The 20,166-nt window shown below is 39.1% G+C and overlaps 1 protein-coding gene across 1 annotated transcript in view; it reads right to left on the bottom strand.

Moving 5' to 3' along the window:
- The window catches only part of CCDC192 (coiled-coil domain containing 192), a 203,487-nt gene that overhangs the window by 58,349 nt on the left and 124,972 nt on the right, over window positions 1–20,166 (bottom strand). Inside the window, exon 7 of the mRNA XM_055086905.1 lies at window positions 11,980–12,112. Coding sequence (XP_054942880.1) covers window positions 11,980–12,112 — 133 coding nt within the window. The remainder of the gene's footprint in view (window positions 1–11,979; window positions 12,113–20,166) is intronic.

Genomic DNA, 20,166 nt, shown 5'->3' with positions numbered 1-20,166 from the left:
ACTATCCAAAGCAGTCTACAGATTCAATGCAATTCCTATCAAACTACCAATGGCATTTTTCACAGAACTAGAAGAAAAAATTTTACAATTTGTATGGAAACACAAAAGACCCCAAATAGCCAAAGCCACCTTGAGAAAGAAAAACGGAGCTGGAGGAATCAGGCTCCCTGACTTCAGACTATACTACAAAGCGACAGTAATCAAGACAGTATGGTAATGGTACAAAAACAGAAATATAGATCAATGGAACAGGATAGAAAGCCCAGAGATAAACCCATGCACATATGGTCACCTTATCTTTGATAAAGTAAGCAAAAATATACAATGGAGAGAAGACAGCCTTTTCATTAAGTGGTGCTGGGAAAACTGGACAGTTACATGTAAAAAAATGAAATTAGAACACTCCATAACACCATACACAAAAATAAACTCAAAATGGATTAAAGACCTAAATGTTAGGCTGGATATTATAAAACTCTTAGAGGAAACCATAGGCAGAACACTCTTTGACATAAATCACAGCAAGATCCTTTTTGACCCACCTCCTAGAGAAATGGAAATTTTAAAAAAATTAACAAATGGGACCTAATGAAACTTAAAAGCTTTTGCACAGTAAAGGAAACCATAAACAAGACCAAAAGGCAGCCCTCAGAATGGGAGAAAATATTTGCAAATGAAGCAACTGACAAAGGATTAATCTCCAAAATTTACAAGCAGCTCATGCAGCTCAGTATCAAAAAAAGAAACAACCCAATCCAAAAATGGGCCGAAGTCCTAAATAGACATTTCTCCAGAGAAGATATACAGATTGCCAACAAACATGTGAAAGGATGCTCAACATCACTAATCATTAGAGAAAGTCAAATCAAAAGTACAATGAGGTATCACCTCATACTGGTCAGAATGACCGTCATCAAAAAATCTACAAACAATAATTGCTGCAGAAGTTGTGGAGAAAAGGTAACCCTCCTGCACTGTTGGTAGGAATGTAAATTGTTACAGCCACTATGGAGAACAGTATGGAGGTTCCTTAAAACACTAAAATTAGAACTACCATATGACCCAGCAATCCCACTACTGTGCATATGTCCTGAGAAAACCATAATTCAAAAAGAGACATGTAACACAATGTTCATTGCAGCACTATTTACAATAGCCCGGACATGGAAGCAACCTAAATGTCCATGAACAGATGAATGTGTAAAGCAGATGTGACACATATGTACAATGGAATATGACTCAGCCATAAAAAGAAACAAAATTGACTTATTTGTAGTGAGGTAGATGGACCTAGAGTCTGTCATAGAGTGGAGTAAGTCATAAAGAGAAAAACAAATACCATATGCTAACACATATATATGGAATCTAAAGAAAAAAACATAGTTCTGATGAACCTAGGGACAGGAGAGGAATAAAGACACAGACGTAGAGAATGGCCTTGAGGAGACGGGGAGGGGGAGGGTTAAGCTGGGACGAAGTGAGAGAGTGGCATGGACTTATATACACTACCAAATGTAAAATAGATAGCTAGTGGGAAGCAGCTGCATAGCACAGGGAGATCAGCTCGGTGCTTTGTGACCACCTAGAGGGGTGGGATAGGGAGGGTGGGAGGGAGACGCAAGAGGGAGGGTATATGGGGATATATGTATACATATAGCTGATTCACTTTGTTATACAGCAGAAACTAACACAAAATTGTAAAGCAATTATATTCCAATAAAGATGCTAAAACAAATTTTCAGTTAGGTTTGGACTTCATCTGTTTCATGTGAATTTTATTTCTCTAGTGTAATCTTTATGTATTGTTTTTTACCCTCCCTCAATTTGAAATTCATTCGAGATATTTTTATTCTTGCTTAACTTTCATAAGCAATGTGTTTAATACAGTACATGCAGGTAATAAATCAGGGAATAATATACATAAAATTTCACTAATGTAGAAAGCTGTGTGAAATCAGTCATTTAAAAGGGATAAGAATATTAATTTATTGCCTTAAATTAAGCAAAAAGAAATGATGTAATTGAGACAATAAAAGACTAGTTAGTCTTTCATTTTTCTTTGGGAATGTTTTTAAAGAAGGACTAAAACCTTTTTATATAATATAAATTAGAGTGTTCATTAGCATGTGATGATGGGGAAGGAAAAAAGAAAACCTTCAACCAGTTTCTGTTTTCTTAAGAATTTATTCTGAAGTGAATTTTTAGCATCTTGATACTGCTTTATTGACAAAGAAATTAAGGTACTTAATTTTGTTTGCCAATATTCCCACATATACATCTTTGTTTAGAACCCACAGTTTCTGCTAAATAAATTACTTCCCTTTGGCTTTAGATCAAAGCAACCTCAAAAGGACATCTTTTCTCAAATTCAATTACTGACTCTTGGGACTTACATGGAAAAGTTATGGTTATAAAAAAGGAAAGATCAGCCACTTGCATCTGAAGATGTTTATAGCATTAAGATAGATGGATTATACAAGGTCTGCTTCTAATATTTTCTCTTCTGATGATACGATTTAAAAAGATAAGCACTGCTTCTTACTTTCAGAGTGGTCAGCTCTGTATTTTCATCATTGTCCTCCGACGTTCTCTTGGATTTGGGGTGTTAATTATATTTCACTAACCTTCACTTCTAAGATCCCAAGGCTCTTATCTGCTCAGATCCACAAATAACATCAGTTAGGTAAATGTGGCATTTCCACTCTCTCATGCAATCCTGTTTAACTATCAGTATCATGATAATACATCTAGGATTCTGTAGCATGGTCCTGGTTTCAAATATTTTTGAGTATGGATGTAAATGTATATGTTAGAACTCAGGCAGTGTTTTGATTTTTAGTTCTAATAATATAATCACTATAAATATATGAGACATTAAAACTTTGAAATGAAAAGTATATTTTAAAAGAGTTCTCATTTTAAAACTGCAGGTAATCTTTTAGAAACAGTTATATATGAATTAATTAACATTATATATTTCTATAAATGAAAGTGAATAGTGTCTGGTGGTGGCATACATTACAAAAAGTAAAAGCATATTGAAACTACCTTTTGTCAGAAATTTACTTAGCAACATGGCATAAGATGAGAGATCTTGGCACTCATCTTGAATTAGAAAAACCTATTCTCCCTAAAGAGCTATCAAAATTGTTACTCTGGTCAGCTGGGATAAGGGCCTGGAAGGGATGATTTGTTAAACAGTTGAGGTCAGAATCCTGTCATAGACAGTTCAGTGTGATAAAAATTTTGCCATTCAATTATTTTTTAAATTTAGGAGCTTTTAAGATTTAAGGTAATATTATGATTCTATAGAAATAAGTAAGTTTTATCCTACTGACCTGAGTCTTGTAATGCTTATTCTGTCTTTGAGGACTCATATGAATTCTTGTTTTCATCTATGCATGAAGCATATGTGTATCTCTCCACCATCTCTCTTGCATCCTTTTATTTCCTTGACCTCAGAGATTCACCTTTTGGAGTTATAAATGATCACTTTATGAGAATACAATTTCTGTTTGTGGCTGAGGGCTCCTCTCTTCTTTGTTTGACAAGTTCTATACAAAATTCCCTGGAATAGGAACAGGGTTCCTTCTTTATTCACTAGAAATGACCCAGGAAAAAAGGGGCCTTTGGACGATGTCTAGACTGTCTATCTTTGCGGAGCAGATATTCTAACAGTGTGCCCAGGTTGAAATGACAGCTTGTCATGGCAGGACTTCGGGTCTTACTGGAAAATCATAGCAACATTCTCAATGATAATTTCTGGGATTAAGGAAAGCATCTGCAGAAGAGCAATAATGTTTTCAGATCTTGCAGGCACTGATTATTATGCCAGCATGATTAACACACTTCTCCTGGATCCAATGCATATTAAGCAAATCAGGAATAATGCTGTGCCTCTTACATTAGCTCTTTATTTCTTCTTAGTTCTATGTTCTTTGTCCAGTATCAAATTGTGGCTTTATTTAATGGAAAAAAAATTAAAGGCATAGTAGGGTAATCTGGTCCAAGGCAGTATATCTTTAAAAACAAATATTCTTCCAGACTACTACACTGCACATATGTATCTAATATATACATAAGAGTATAAATTGAACCCAATCCCACTGGCCAGAAAGAAATCCTGTGTCTTCAAAGAGAAGTTTTCCACCTCTCCAGGACAATCTGGTCCTAGGCATCCTTTCTAAATTTGATTTAATGAGCTCAAGCCCCCCCCCAAAGTATCCACTCATTCCTCCAATTTATGCATATGACCAATGTATCTAGCCTCTAACTTCAACCTCCTATCAGGAAACACTGAGTCATTAAATAAAATAACATTGTGGTTTCTGGGGAATACGGGAGAGAACATCGTACCCTTTTTGTACTTTGGCACCAAGAGGTTGGTATCAGGAACGGCTGCACCAGTATCTACAGCTGACTGACAGTTGTTTGCAACCTCAAACTCTCCAGTTCATCTTCTGTTGACAAAGAAATCTCCATCTGCTCTGTGTGACAAAGGAGTGCTCACTATTTCTCTACACATTTCTTGGAAGGAAAAATGTTCCTTCTCGCCTCTGGTCTGGGTTTTTTAGCAGTATTTCCAAATAGCACATGCTCTTCTGGTGATCATAGCAGTTTCCACGGTTAAGTAAGAAACCTTTGAAATTGATCTGGCTCCAATTCCCATGTTCCTTGTCTGACATTTAGCTGGTGCTTGCCCTTTCATCCAAACTCTCTGGATACAGAAGCCAGGAGACTTTAAAAAAAACAAAAAAAAACCCCAAAAAACTATTCCTAAGGGATGGACAGAAGAAAGGGAGCACCATTTCCTGATAATAGTATAATGCCAAAATTAGTCTTACAAACAAAGGAGGGCGGAGACCCTGACATCATTGAATTCCCACAGCTGATATAGCTAGCAAATCCTGGACCTCAACCAAAAATTTCAGAATGGATCTTCTTACCCTTTGCTAATTATAAAATAAATAGATTTCCAGACTTTTTGCGAAGAAAGGGCTTAAATATGCACTTTGAAAATGATAGGGAGAGAAAGAAGAGAAAGTTTTAACTTTCCTCACAAGATAAATCTGATCTTCATCTCATGGCTGTATTCTCCAACTTTATGAACTTTAACTAAAATAGATTAAAAGGGACAGTGAAAAGTATTTGGGTTTTTTTTTTTTGGCTTCTGTCCAGAAAATTTTCCCATCTTCTTTTATCTGATAGTGTCCCCTAGCCCTTGACCTCTGGCACATGACCCAGGTGTGATAAAATCCCATTGCCTTGGCCATAGCAGTTGATCCAAGGGCGATGCAAGTAGAGTCAGTCAAATGGCTTCCTTGAGATTTCTGTATAGATTCTGTGAGAAAGAAGTTCTGTTCCCTTTAGCTGGGTACAAATTAAGGTTCTTTGGTTGCAAGTATTGTAAGCCAATGCAGACTACTTTAAGTAAAAAAAGAGTTTATTGTAAGGATATGAGAAAGCTCTCAGTGCTGAAGGAAAGCTTAACAACCTGACCTTGTGAAGTCAGCCTCAAGAATATGGTATCAAAATAGACAATTTCTTCAGGCGGCAGGGCCCAAATGAATTAGCTCTAGCTTTTTTCTGCCCTCCCTCATTCAACTCAGCTCAAGATTCAAGTTCCAGAAAAAAAGCAAGTGTGATTGGCTCAGCTAGTCACAAGCCTTTTCCTAGGTTAAGTAGGAAAGGGACACTGATTGACAGTCCCCCTGGACAGCAGAGAACAGGAGAGGCATAGTTCCCCAAAGGAAAACCATGTTTTTGTTAGTAAAAGAAAGGGGAAGTAGTTCTGAGCAGGCAGAAACTGATGTTCACCAAAGATTGATAAGCCAGGGCAGCCAGGGGACCTTTCCTGATCTGTGCCTGCAATAGCTCAAATGGGGCCAATTGGCAAAGAAGAGCCACATGAGCAGTCCAGAAACCCTGCTCAGCCTCACTGCCAGCCTTAGCAGCTCATACATTTCTGTTTAAACCAGTCTCATTTCGGTTTCTGTCACTTGCAACCAACAAAGTCCTGAGTGATGACTAGTTTTTAATGTGAGTTATTTTTAGGCCTGGAGGCCTCTGGGATGTCCTTTTGAAAATTAGAACCACCCTCAATTTGTACATATTGAATAAGTAACATTTCTTGGGACCTTCTTGCAATAAGTCCCTAAGCTTTTCAGGGACTCCTGGAGGAGTTGTTTTTCCTTGAGGGAACTTCTGAAATCAGTGAGAAGACTTTGGCTTTGGGGTTCTATTCCAGGAAACAGCTCTATTTCAGGAAGACTTCAGTGGACAAAGGAAGAGGCAACCTGACAGGTAATCTCTGAATGAGACTAGGGATTATAAAGATAAATATAAACTATTTCTATGAGGTAAATGCTAAAACTCCTTAGGAACTTGTTATACTTAAAAAGCACACCTTGAGGTTATTATTCCTACATTCTCTCATTTTTCCTAATGTTAATTTCTGGTGTTTATTGGCCTAAATATAAAATATCCCACTGTGGAACAGTTTCTGTATCTAAGGATTCAGTAGGAGTGCCTAAAAGAAAACTCTTTTCTGCAAATGTAAGGATAATTATGTGGGTGGGAAAATCTCCACCTTTTGTTTCCCTGAGTTCTTGTCACTTTCCATCAAGGCAGTAACACAGTTGGCAGCAATAGGAAAGTGCAGGCTGCCTGTTTGTGCTTTGATCAAATGTCACACTGAGCTTCACGCAATCTGATGCCATGGGTGGTGAGCAGTGCTTTTGACAAAGTCCCAGCAGTTGAAACAGTGAGATCCCAGGGCTGTCCTTGTTACTTTCTTAGAAAACTCTAGGTAGACAGGTTAAAAAAAAAAATCTGTGTTCAATGGCAAAAGAAGGTTGTATGCAGAGCTATTGGTCAAGAAATTGGTTCCTACTTTGAGGAATAGCAGCCTTTCCAAGAGCTGTGCTGAGAGACAGTAGAAGAGGAGAGGATGGCATTGTTTAAAAGACTAGACACAAATGGACAATTATTCAAGACTAGCCTTATTCCAATAAATATTAACATGACCGCTCTCTAAAAGCTTGGAATTCTACCAAGGCAAGATTTTATTTAGGCCCAAAGCATTCTCATTAAAATACACTTGACAGGGTGTTACATCTTTGTGAAGATTATTTTAATCACTGTTTGTTTGTTTTTTTTCCTAACTGAGATAAAATTCACATAACATAAAATTCACCATGTTAACCATTTTAAAGCGTGCAATTCAGTGGTCTTACTGTATTGACAATGTCTGTGCAAGTGTTGCCACTATCTTATTCCAGAACATTTTTATCACCCTCAAATCCCTGTTTTCTTGACGTCTAGTTGCAGTAGGAGTTTTGATCCCAAGGAGGTTTGCAGGAGGAGAAATAAAAAGAGGAATAGAAGGTTTGGGCTGAGTGCCTGGGGATGGACATCATGATAAAAAGATACTCTTTAGAATTCTAGTTAGAGTTGGCTCTGGGGTTTTGGCAAAGAGATATATCTCCTGACTTTCATAATTGTGTAGGACAGCCAGCAAGTATGATTCTTAAAATTAATGGGATAGTGTTTAAAAATAATTTTGTGTCACTGAGAAGTCAATCCTATTACAAGCCTCCCTCAAAAGTGTGTTTGGCTCTATTCAGACCATGAGCCCTGGGTAATGCCCTGGGATGTATCTGTACTACCTGGGAGAGTCTTCTTAATGAGAGTAAAACCAAGAGATGACTTAAAGTTGATACGGCTTTCAGTGGGACAATGGGAACTTGCCTGTGGGAACTAGATATGTTATTTGATATACCAGCTGTGCATATTAAGAGAAAAGCATTAAAAGGAAAATAAAATCCAGAAGAGTGCATTCCCTTTAGTATGCTAGCTTGAAGTCTATAAACCAGGTCCCGGATGTTCTGGTCAAAGATACAAGCTTTCGGGCTTCCCTCATGGTGCAGTGGTGAGAGTCCGCCTGCCGATGCAGAGGACACGGGTTCGTGCCCCGATCCGGGAAGATCCCACATGCCGCGGAGCGGCTGGGCCCATGAGCCATGGACGCTGAGTCTGCGCATCCGGAGCCTGTGCTCCGCAACTGGAGAGGCCACAACAGTGAGAGGCCCGCGTACCGCAAAAAAAAAAAAAAAAAAAAAAAAAAGATACAAGCTTTCATTTTAGCAGGTGACTTGATGCTCATGTGCCAACAACAGGACTTAGTCACCAAGGTCCTTTACAAAGTAACTTTGTGCTCCAAAACCAAAAGGAGCAAAGATGGTTTTGAAATCTAACCTTAGGGTCCTGCCTACTAATGTTTACCAAAAGGTGAATGGGTATAATAGGCGTTTCACTGAATTCTGTGAGTGAATTAAACTGTGAGCACTTCAGGTGCAGGTTGTGCAGATGAGGCAAGGAATCTGCCCTGGGCCGTGATTATCTGTACAAAGTAAAATCAACAAACAAGGATAAGGCTGTAAGTAAGTTTCCTGCTGTGCCAGTTTTATAATAAAGGTGTTTTTCTTTTTGGTTGAACTTTCCATTGACTAAAATCTTTTATTTCCTTGGAGGTAATTTAAGTACATAGCCAATGAAATAGTTTTTCTGTGCTTACGTATTAAAAAAAAGTTTGGTAGCTCACTGTTTCATGAATTTGAACATGCTTAAAAGTATTCCTAGTATTCCAGGACATACCTCTGATCAGAGGTTGAATGGCAACCTTATAAATAGTCTTACTTAGAAAATGAACCAAACAGGGAAGAATTGTGCACATTTGCATAAAAAGAAATTCTAATTTATTTGGATCCATCTCTTTAATCTGCTTGTTATAACTATAGGCACTGGTTTGTAACTATAGCAGAGAAGTAGCTTCATGTTAATCCAGATAGCATGTCACTTAGAATCAACACTTTTTCCCCTCTTGCATTTTCAATTGTTACAATAAGATTGGCTTTCCGAGTAGGCAACCACGATGTCCCTTGATGGAGGCTGGAAGGGGTCTCCTTTCCCAAAGTGGTTCACTCTCCATCTACTATGGGGTCCGGAGTTATATTGCTGGACATTTATTTCTTGAATCATGAAGGTCTTTTGTTCATCAAGAAGAATCTACTTAAAAAGTGCAAATACACATGGATGGGTGACTCATTAAGCATTTTATTATATTTTAACTTGATTACCAGCTGAAAGTGGATCGGACATGTTGATTTTGTGCCTCACTCTTTCTTTCCTGCAATGGGCTATCCCTTCCTTTAAGGAAGTATTCTTCTCCCAGTCCAGCTCTGTGCTTCTGGGAGCCACTAGTCACAACATCCTCCTTTCCCCCCCTTATTTCCCTGTGCCCCTCCGCCCGGCGGCTGGTGCATGACCAAGCTTGTCCAACCATACTTCCCCACCCCTGGCTATAAAGATTGATTCATGGCCCTGGATGAGTACCCAACCCAAGCCAGGACAGAGTATTTTCTTGTACCTTTTCTAACTGGAGCTGGTGGAAAAATGCTTTTTTTCCTCTCTGGAGGAGAGATAAGGAGGGCAGCCCTTAATTAATTGTGGCCATGTGTCCAGACTCTCCTGACGTCCCACTTGAGGGAATGAAAGTCTCAATGCAGAGAGAAGCAGAGTGGAGAGACACAGGTGCCCTGATGGGATCTGAGACCCTGAATCTATGGGACTCTAAGGCTGATGGCATGCACTTTCTTAGTTTGTTTACACTTGTGCCAATAAATCACCCTTTCTCCTTAAGCCTGTTATAACTGGGGGCATCTGCCATTTGCAAAGAGATGTCTGAAAACCAAAAGCAAGCATTTTATAAAAGGGCACAGGACTAACTAGGGAAAGAGTGGTGTTCTGGTCAAGGACTATGTGTGGGAGCTGGGTCAAACCTAATTGTCCAGTGGTTAAATGGGATTCATTGTGTGTTAAAGTTACCTACATCTTTTCAGACTTTACTTTCAAATCAATTGAGAGGTAGGGCAAGGTGACCAAAGTCTCTGAGAATGAGAGCTCATATTACTCTGGGGCCACAACGGCCTTGACAATCTCCTGGGTTATTGAATGCAGGGTGAGGCTGCATGAGACCCATGGGAGAGTAAGACTGTGCAAATATTTGGTTTAAGACCTTCCTGCTGTATGTCAGTCCACTGACTCAGGTTCTCCACCAAATAAAAGAAGCAACACATGGGTTGAAAAGGGAGTCCCTGCTTTCATCTGTAATTGACCTCTAATTGACCTTGGAGTACTTGACTTTATTTAAATCTATAATACATTATGTTCATAATACATTAGGGTTTTTGTTTTGTTTTGTTTTTTCCTGTACAGGTAGTTTTTTTCCCTTCTAAACAGAAATATATAGAAAAAAGTGGACAAAGAAGCAAAGGTGGGATTTAATGTTTTCTAACCTCCCTCCACAACCATTAGAGTCCTCGTGCCTCAGTACTATTTTAATTTTGACCCATTAAACTCTCAAAGGGACAAAAATCATCATTAGATAGCAAATGATATTATTTTTGTCAAGAATGAGAGTAATGAGAAGTAGATACCTTGCAATAAAATCTTTTTTTCCACTAGATTCAAAATATAGTTGAGAAGTTGAAAGCTTCTCTCAGGTGAGCTGGAGAACTTCCTCCAATGTGCTGTACAGTCATCATTAGCTTCTTCTTATGCAACCAGTTTGAAATATGGCCATGATGCCTTAGAATAAAGACCTTTAAATGCATAATATTCTCTACTGGATTTTATTCTTTTAGGTTTCAAGGTGGTGAAAGCAAATTAAACTGTCTTTATGTTGTTCTGTGGAAAGAGAAAAGGCTGCGTTTCAAAGTGATGGTGTTACATGCCATTTCAATCTTGGGAAAGTGCTATTCAAAATTGAAAATTAAAACCAAACTCACATTAACTAGTTTCCCATGTGGTCAGGATGCTGGGAGTGTCTCACTTTCTGCAGCCATCACATCACCTACTTTCTCCTCCTCCACTATTTCCACATTCCTCCTCTTTTTTCATAATTACTTATGAGTAATAAAGGAAGCAGGAGTAAGAACAACTGCATGTTCCTGGCTTTACAAGAGTGCTGCACATCAAAGGAAGACACTCATCCCAAGGAATCATAGTTTTGCAAGAGATCCACCAGGCAGAACGAGGTTTGCTATCGCTGCTGCAGAGCAGAGAAATAGCCTCACTGCACCAGAGCTGTGCAGGCGCCCTGGGGTGACTGCCCAGGTTGTCACACACGTCTGTCCTGGGGCAAGGTAAGAATCCACATCTCTAAGCCTGTGCTTATTCTTGTGGAATTCATAAATGTACTTGCTTCAGAGGTTATTCTGAGAATTAAATGCACGTGAAATACTGAGCAAAATGCCTGCCGCGTAGTATCAGACGTGAAGTCATATTATTGCTGATGATGACAGTCCGAGGGGTTTTCTCCCCCAGGCTTGTTATCATCTCTGAGAGAAAACTTTTTTAAAAATCCAAACCAGAGTGGCTATTAAATTTTTCTGAACCACCCAGATTTCATTCCCAACCAGGCTTCCCTGTTTGTTTCTAGCTCGTTAGCCTGTTGTTAAAACACAAATTTCTTTCCTTTCCCATGCCCGTCTGACATGCCCGATAGTCAGTCTATCGGCCCGTCTACACTTTTAGACAAGCCCCTCTCCTTGCCCCACTTCAGAGCCCCATCCCTGGGGGCCTGAGGTCTCCTCCTTGGGCCCTGCCCTTCCCTCACTGCCACCCAGCAAGACACTTATCAGACCTGTTTCAGTCCCCTCTTCAGTCTCAGAGACTCTTCTTTAAGGAAATGCTTATTCATCCCTTGCCTCTCACACAGTGAAATCACACCCAGCCTGGAGTTAGGAGTTTGCGTGCTGTCTCTGATCATGCAGAATGGAGGTCGGGCCAGGCCAGCACACTGTTGGCCCAGTACGCTGTCTGGCACTGTGGCCTTGCTTTCTGCTTTGTTGCCAGAAAAGCTATATGCATCACCTAGGACCAAGGGCCAGTGTGTGACTGTCACATGGTAATACTGACCTCTAGGGGCTGGCTTTCCTTCACATAGAGTCAGTATCTTCTCATTGAGTTCCAGGACTGTGATGGCAGCCTCTTGCTTAGCTGTTGCCAAATCAGTTTGTAGCTTTTCCAGTTTCCTTTTGTGCTTTAGTTTCTTAAAAAAATAAGAGTTTCCGTCACTAGAGACAGATGCATCAAAGGAATAAAAAGAACTAATGATGTCTGAACAAACAGGGCCTTTGAAGGCCGGCTTAGATGAAATGCTCCCTGTCCATCTAGACTGAGTCCTGTCTGAGGTACATGTGCTCCTGTCAGAACACTGGAATCACCAACAATAAAAGCCTACTCTCTGCATCATAGTATCTTTCACCCTATTGAATGGTTTTTATCTGGATCTGAGCCTTGTATTTTGGCTGCTTATATAGAGAGGCAATTAGAAAAGAACTCTAGTTGGCAGTCTGCATTTTACCATTGAAGTGCCAAAACCTAAAAACATCTGATTTTTTTTCCAATCTGTAAGTAGACTCACATGAAATAATCATCGCCTTGATTCTGTCATTTTTGCCCTAACACCATCCATAATGGTTTGCATTCAAATAAACTCTAAAACATGTGATGCTACCATGAAATGCTGATGTTTATAAATATTTACTATGGTATCTATTTAGAGAAAGTGGTCAGTGATAAGAGGGTTTTCAAGCAATTGAAGTAGCAAGGACAGGAATTCCTTGCTATAAAATAATCTGATTTATGATATCGAGACCTTTGAAGGAACTACATTAAGAAGTTGTTACATAACCAAAGGATTCCCATTGAAACTATATGACTAGAAAGCTCCATTTATGGTTCTCACGATGGAGTTGATTTATCAAACTTGGATTTCTCTGCAACTACAGAGAAGATGTCTGTTGTGAAAAGTGCTGCGTTTGCATTTTTGTGTTGCTGCCTTTCCACTGAAGAGCTCACCTTGCCAAGTCTTTGTGGGCTGGTAATTAGGAAGCCCAGAAAATAAACTACTAACATTCTTATCAGACATAAATCTTGACATAAGGAAAGGAATAGTTTTTGCTCACCAGGGAAGATGGTGTTCCCCGATCTTTAAAAAGAGTAGACTCAGGTAGCAGGGAATCACTCCCTGTTTTGAGAGTAAAGCCAATAAAATCAGTTTATCAAAGATGGGATTAGATAGTCACAGACCTCTCATTTTAAAGACAGCAAGACAGGACTTCATGAAAGCTTAACTAATGGCGTACGCCCGGATAAAAGAAAATGCATTATTCAGCGGAGAATGGTGGTCATGGAACTTCATTAAAGAGCGTTAGAGGGGTGGAAGTGGGCAGAATTTACTCAGCCCGTCCAGGTGAGAGGCGCCCTGAGCCACACAGACGTTCTGCTAGAGGGGCAGTTAGCATTCATGTGCTCATTTTATCATTGTACTAATTATGAAGCACCCCTTTGGTGTTAGACACCGTGCTGGCCAGCTGTTAAGACAGTGCTGATAAGATCTCTGCTCCATGTCACTAAGACCTTCTTACTAACTGTCTTTCTCTGTGTCTCTGTTCACCTAAACCCTTCACAATTTGGCCTGTCATGCAGCTTAGTTCAGGGAGAGACTGAGCTGATGAAGAGATGCAGGTGCCTAAGTATTTGGTAGCTGTGTTTCTCACAGTAAATTAAATTGTCTTGCTAATCTGTACTTCTCTCTCTTGGAAATTGGTTTGCATTAGCTTGTTCATGCAGACCTCATCTATCCCAGGTCTATGGCGATCACACCTGTGAGGGGCCTTTCCTGCTGCTGCTTCAAGACGGCTCCGTGCTCAGATTTTTCACACTTTGCTTTTACCACTTAGAACATTGGGGATGGAAAGTGAGAGGAAGGATGTAGAAACGAAGATTGAGAAAGTGGAGGGGGAATGAGGGAAAGGATATGACAAGAGGGATTCAGAACAGAGTGCTAATGAAAAGTATCAAAAAAGAACTGATAATGCTATACAGGCTGAAGTGTCAGGGATTTGGTGTACTGATGAGCACGATCTACACTGACACGTGTAGGAAGGTAAGACGGGTTGATGGATGGATAGAGAAACTGATAGATACGTGATAAACTGAAGATAGCAAAGTGTCAATTGTAGTGTCTAGCTATGAAGGATATAGGTGTTTACTATAAAATTATGTCAACTTTTCTGTATGTGGAATTTTACATGATAAAATTTGGGGAGGAGAAAGAACTAAGGATTTAGTTTCCGTACATTGTCCCTCCCTTAGTTCTTAATAGGTGGTATTCAAATTCTGAAATCGTGTCACATCTATTCGTATGCAGGTAAATATTCTTCCAGAAACTTGTCTCAAAGTAGGCATTGATACTAAATAAACAAAGCAAAAATAAATGCAAGTTGGTGAGAATTGTTGGCTGATGCCTAGGGGCTGGCATGGTGTCACTAAGTAAAACTCCTAACGAGCTGCATTTCCATCCTGACGGGATCACTTAAGGGACAGGAACTCAGTGGAAAGATATAGCGCTCTTCAGTATCACTTAAAATTTTCAGCTTTTCAGTTAAAAAGACAACTCTTTTAAAAAATTCCCATTTCCAGACCACCTTTTTGTCTTTCTCTTATTGTTATTGTTTTTTGTCTCTTATTATTGTTATAATATTTGTCTATTTGCCTTATGATCTGAGAAAGAAGCTGAGGATATTTAGTTTGGAGAAGAGAGTCTATAGGGGAGTTATGACAGCTGACTTCAGTTATCTAAAGGGTACTTAAGGGGAGAGGAAGTTGAGTCTAACAGTATTGTTCCAGAGATAGCATGCGAAACAATGTGGAGGAAACACAAGGAGGCAGACTGTGGCACAGCATGAGAAAGCACCCTCCAGTAGTTAGAGCTTGAATCCATGACAAGATAGGATGAGTCCTGGCAAAGACCTCCTGCTCTGGGCAGACTCAGGCAGAGCCTGCGGGGTGGACATCTTCAGGCAGGCCCAGAGTAACCTCTGGGACCTGGGTCAAGAAGCAACTGGGGGTCTGGCTTACCCCCAACTCCTTCCACCCCTAGCCCTCCAGGGACACAACACTTGCGTGAATGGACACCTCAGCCCTCATAGTCTCTAAGGTGCATACAGCTGTCAGAGATACTTTAGAGATAATTCCGGTATTTGTGAGATGTTGGACAAGAAGGCCAAGAAGGCCTGTGGGTCCCTCAGAATTCAAGAATAATGTGACTCAAAATGTATAAACTTTCTTATTCAGCTGTAAGAGAAAGGGGAGGGGAAATTTAAATTTAAATTTAAAGTTGAATAAAGGACCTAGATTGGTTGCTTAAGATTTCTGTTTGGACTTTTTGGTTATTCAGATAAAGTTTAAAACAGTTTAACATCGTTGTCTTTTTTTCTTTTTTAAATTTTCTCCAGACAGAACTACTGAATGCTATTAATTCATAGCTTTAACCAAGTCCTTTGGGCATTTCTAAAAATTCAGTTTGCCAACATGTTTTTTATTAGTCATAGACATCAAATGATTTCAGTAACAATAATATTTTCCTTTGCTTTTTTGGCATTCTCTAGCCAGGCAACCCAAGTGTTGTACTTGAATCTAATGGAGTCTGTTATGGTCTCCCTAGTAAGCAGGAGCTCCCCTCAGTGATTACTGAAAGGATAGGAAGGCTTTATAGCTTAGAGGTAAATTCCTATTACCTTGCTCTTTTCCTACTTCTCCTACAGGGTGGACAGAGGAAGGAAATCATGTATTTGTGCAGTGTTTTGAAAAGGAAATATTTATCCGTATCACATTGCTGAATAGCTTGCATTATACCAAGTCAGTAGGAATTAGGAATAATCAGGCAACTATTTATAGAAGAGTTTCAACACAGAGTTGCCAGCACTGTTTAAAATTTCTTGGTCTTTCTACACACTTTGAATCATGGCCTCGGATTCTAAAGCTGGGCTTTGTCAATTATTGGCTGTGAGAAATTAGGCCAGACACATGACATCTTCAGGCTCTAGATCCCATTTCATAGAGTTGGTGGGGATTAAATGACATAACACATAAATGACAGTACCCAATGCTATGTTTGCAATGTAGTGGGTATGTCTTTCTGGTTTTTGTCATTATTCCTTGAAACACATCAGGGAAACTCTAAACTGGCCACTAAAACACTAAAGTATCTTCTCTACAGATGACTCCGTCACACTTTACAAAAAATAAAATTTATACTTCATTGAAAGCAAAACTTTTGTCTTTTCTTTCTTCTTTTCCTCCTCCTTTTTCTTCTTCTAAATTATGTTTTCTGCCTGATTGCATTGATCTCCTCCTTACTTTGTATCGGTAGACAAAACTTAATGTCCTGAAACAGACATGCAAATAGCCTTGATCCAGTCTCCTGCCAGAGCTGGCCCGACGCCTAGGCAAAGTAGGTGGCTGCCTTCCTGGAATGGTATGAGGAGTGCTCTAAAGCCCTGCCTCTTGCTTCCTGCGGAATCTCTGTCTTGGGCCTGCCAGAGCACAGCGTCTTCCCATTTTGTCTGAAATCTACCCCATCCAGCCCACCCTCATTCACTTAGCATACATAACAGGTAGGTTTTGTCTCCAGAGGACTGCTGATAAAATGCTCACTACCAAGGACGTATAAGAGAATGGTTTGAATACAGAAGGTATAGCTAGTTTTCTCCTTTCATTTCTCTTCTAACAACCCATCATTAATAATGAAACTATTAAAAGTGAGAGCAGCATTTGGATAAAACTTGGCTTAAAAAATCAGTTTCACATCTCTTGTTTTGTTTTATGTTTATACTGCCTCAGGTGAATATTTTAAAAGTCCAGGGATGATGAATATGTCCATGGATGTTTCTTAGTGCTCTATGGCAAGCCTTTGATGTGGGGATCTCTTCACACCGGGTTGCACCTGTGGCTTCTTCATCCTTAACCTGCACTCCCAACAGCCGCTGCTCATTGATGAAACCTAATTGTCATCTATGTTAGCATCTCTATTTTGCAGAGGAGGGAGCTGAGGTCCCAGAGAGCTTGAGTAGATCTAATCATGGCGTCTAGTAAGGAAGTAGCTAAATTGACTTGAATCAAGGTCTTTCGAGTCCAGATGCTGATTTTTATTTTCAATGGTAACATGAGGCTTCATTAATCAATAGCACCATTACTTTGTTAGGTTCGTAAAGGTAACCTTGGATAGTTACAGAGTGAGTACAAGTAGAAAGTCAGTATAACAGAGTTGGTTATAAATGAGTAGTATTGAAGTGTGATGGCAAGGCCTTTATAGCATGGGTGGTCGTGATAGGCAGGCAGCCTTCCCTTAAAGCCCTCTTTTAACAGGAAGTACTGGACTCAGGTCATTCTATATGATACATGTGAGGGTTACATTGGATAGAAAGAATAATTTTTAGGTAATTGAGATCCTGCTAACTTCAAAAAAATAAGCTGCACCAATATCTACCAGCCAACTTGCTTTCATATAGCATCAGAATATCTGTACTCAAACAAATCCATTTCTGAGATTAACGGGTACTGCTTGTATGTTCTTCCTTTATGTGAGTGTAACCCTGCCTTGACATTCTTACCCAGTAAACATTAATCAGGCTGACAACCGAGATTTTTTTTTTAACTTCTTTATTGGAGTATAATTGCTTTACAATGGTTGCAGCCGAGATTTTTGAGAAAGTACCTACAGTGCAATAAATAGGTTTTTATATTATTAGCTGAGCACAGCACAGAACAAAACAGAGTGTTCAATAGGTCTTGTGAAAAGAAAACGTAGCCAGTGCTTGCTAAAGCCAAATCTACTTTTGGGGCTTACCATCTCAAATCACACCCTGAGACTGGAGGGAGAAGCGCACCTAAGTGCATCTAAGTCACACACCTAACAGAGCCTGCTAGGAAGCCTGTTTTTCAGTCCAACGCTCTCTGGCGACAGAGAAAGCCCAAAGGGCCAAAGATGTATGTGAAGCAATTTCAGCTTCTCAGCCCCACCTCTACAGGTGTTGGTAACATAGGCAAACATCCATAATGGAAGAGCACAGAAATCAGAGGACAGAATATACACGTGGTGAAAAAGAATTCCTATATCTGCCTTATGACAGTGCTACTAATCTCCTCCAACATGATTATAAAAATAATGAAGAGCTTTTTCTCTGCAATGACTTTATTACTGGGCAGATACTTGTTTTGTTTTTCTGTGCTCAGCACTCCTTTTGAACTTGATTAAGCCTGCCTTCTGGGAAAAAATTTGTAGCTATTGGCCATCTGTGACTTATCTTGAATCATAAAGCACAAGCATGTGTTTGAGGACTGAAAAATTAAGATCCTGAAGCACCAAGTTGCTTAAATCACCTTGAAGGGTTTTTCTGTGTGATAAAGAACCTAATTAAGTTAACCTTCCCAAGAAATATCCCTCTCCTTCAGAAACACCACTCTTCCCTAAGAGCAGTGAAATTATAGAGGATATAGGCTTAGTGAGGACAGGAGCTGGTCTCAAAACAACTTAACAAATCATAAGGAAATCTAAGTAGAGGAGATGAAAATTATCATAAGAGGAGAAATGATTCTCATATAGCATGAAATAGCTTTGTACAGTGTTTAAGAGAAACTAGAGAAAGCAACAAAGTAGGAAGTTCTCTGTGATGTGTATTGCTTTCCCATGAAATACAATGTTTTTAAAAACTGCTGCTTTCTTAATGCAAAACTGAAACAATTTTACAGCAGAAATTTTTAAGTTTAAGGTGAAATGGATATGCTCTCATATAAAAATATTTACGATGTTAAAAGTAAGAGACTGAGTGTATGGGTGAATGATGTTGTAAATTGCTGAGTGGCATTGTATTAGTTAATATTGATAGTGATATTATTATTTTAGGATCTTTATTCTTTATAAGTAGACTTCTGACATGGTGGTTCTTGGCAATGAATTATTGAGCAAAGGGCTTTACAGTGATACCTATTAGTCAAATATTCTATAGGTGCAATTAAATGAGCAGTTTGTCCATTCTTTAATTTTTCAATTCCTTTAATCTGGTATATGTCTGGAAATAAAAATAATTTCATAAGAGGCAAGAATCTCAAGTCAAGTTTCTCCCTAAGAAAATTTAAAGTTTCCAGTCAGGTTCATTGCAAGCCATGTTTGACAGTTAATTTGACTAAAGACATTTAAATGCATATGGAAAAATCACCAGGAATTAAAGCATCCAGCTTGACTCCTAGCTCAAGATGTGGTTTGTCTTTTTAACTCTTTTACTTGAAAGGGAGGATTCACTTTAATATTAAACTAATCTGACAATATAAATTCAAGTGAGGAGAATAAATTGCTGAAGCAGATGTTGGGAAGTGACAACAGAATCGACGATACATAGTTCACATACGCTGAGACCAACTACTTTTATCTAAAACCTCAGACAGTGTTTAACAGTTCGGTTATTATTGCTTCCTAAAAATTCTCTTTTCTTGATTTTCCTCTTCTCAGTTTCTTCTCAGCTATCCACTGTAATAAATAGGAAGTCATATTGTAAAAAAAGACTCAGAGGGGATATCAAGTGCCACTAAAACTGTGTCCTGGCCTTCAGTTAGAAAAATCGAATTCTTCAAAGATGCTATAGGAACAAAGCAAACAGTTGGTATTCAAATAAATTACAAATATACAGTCTTGATGACTGTAGATATAACCCAATGATCAAAACTGAACTGCTTTAGGGTTTATTTGTCCAAGTGCAGATGATGATGCTTTATTCCTGTCCTGTCCCTAGGTTCCTCAGAACAATTTTTTTTTCTTTTTTAGATTCCATATATATGTGTTAGCATACGGTATTTGTTTTTCTCTTTCTGACTTACTTCACTCTGTAAGACAGTCTCTAGGTCCATCCACCTAACTACAAATAACTCAATTTAGTTTCTTTTTATAGCTGAGCAATATTCCATTGTATATATGTACCACATTTTCTTTATCCATTCATCTGTCGATGGACACTTAGGTTGCTGCCATGTCCTGACTATTGTAAATAGAGCTGCAATGAACATTGTGGTACATGACTCTTTTTGAATTATGGTTTTCTCAGGGTATATGCCCAGTAGTGGGATTGCTGGGTCGTATAGCAGTTATACTTTTAGTTTTGTAAGGAACCTTAATACTGTTCTCCATAGTGGCTGTATCAATTTACATTCCCACCAGCAGTGCAAGAGGGTTCCCTTTTCTCCACACCCTCTCCAGCATTTATT

This window comes from Physeter macrocephalus, chromosome 8, assembly GCF_002837175.3.
Source record: "Physeter macrocephalus isolate SW-GA chromosome 8, ASM283717v5, whole genome shotgun sequence".
Taxonomy (NCBI): Eukaryota; Metazoa; Chordata; class Mammalia; order Artiodactyla; family Physeteridae; genus Physeter; species Physeter macrocephalus.
This window is presented reverse-complemented; position numbering and strand designations above follow the sequence as displayed.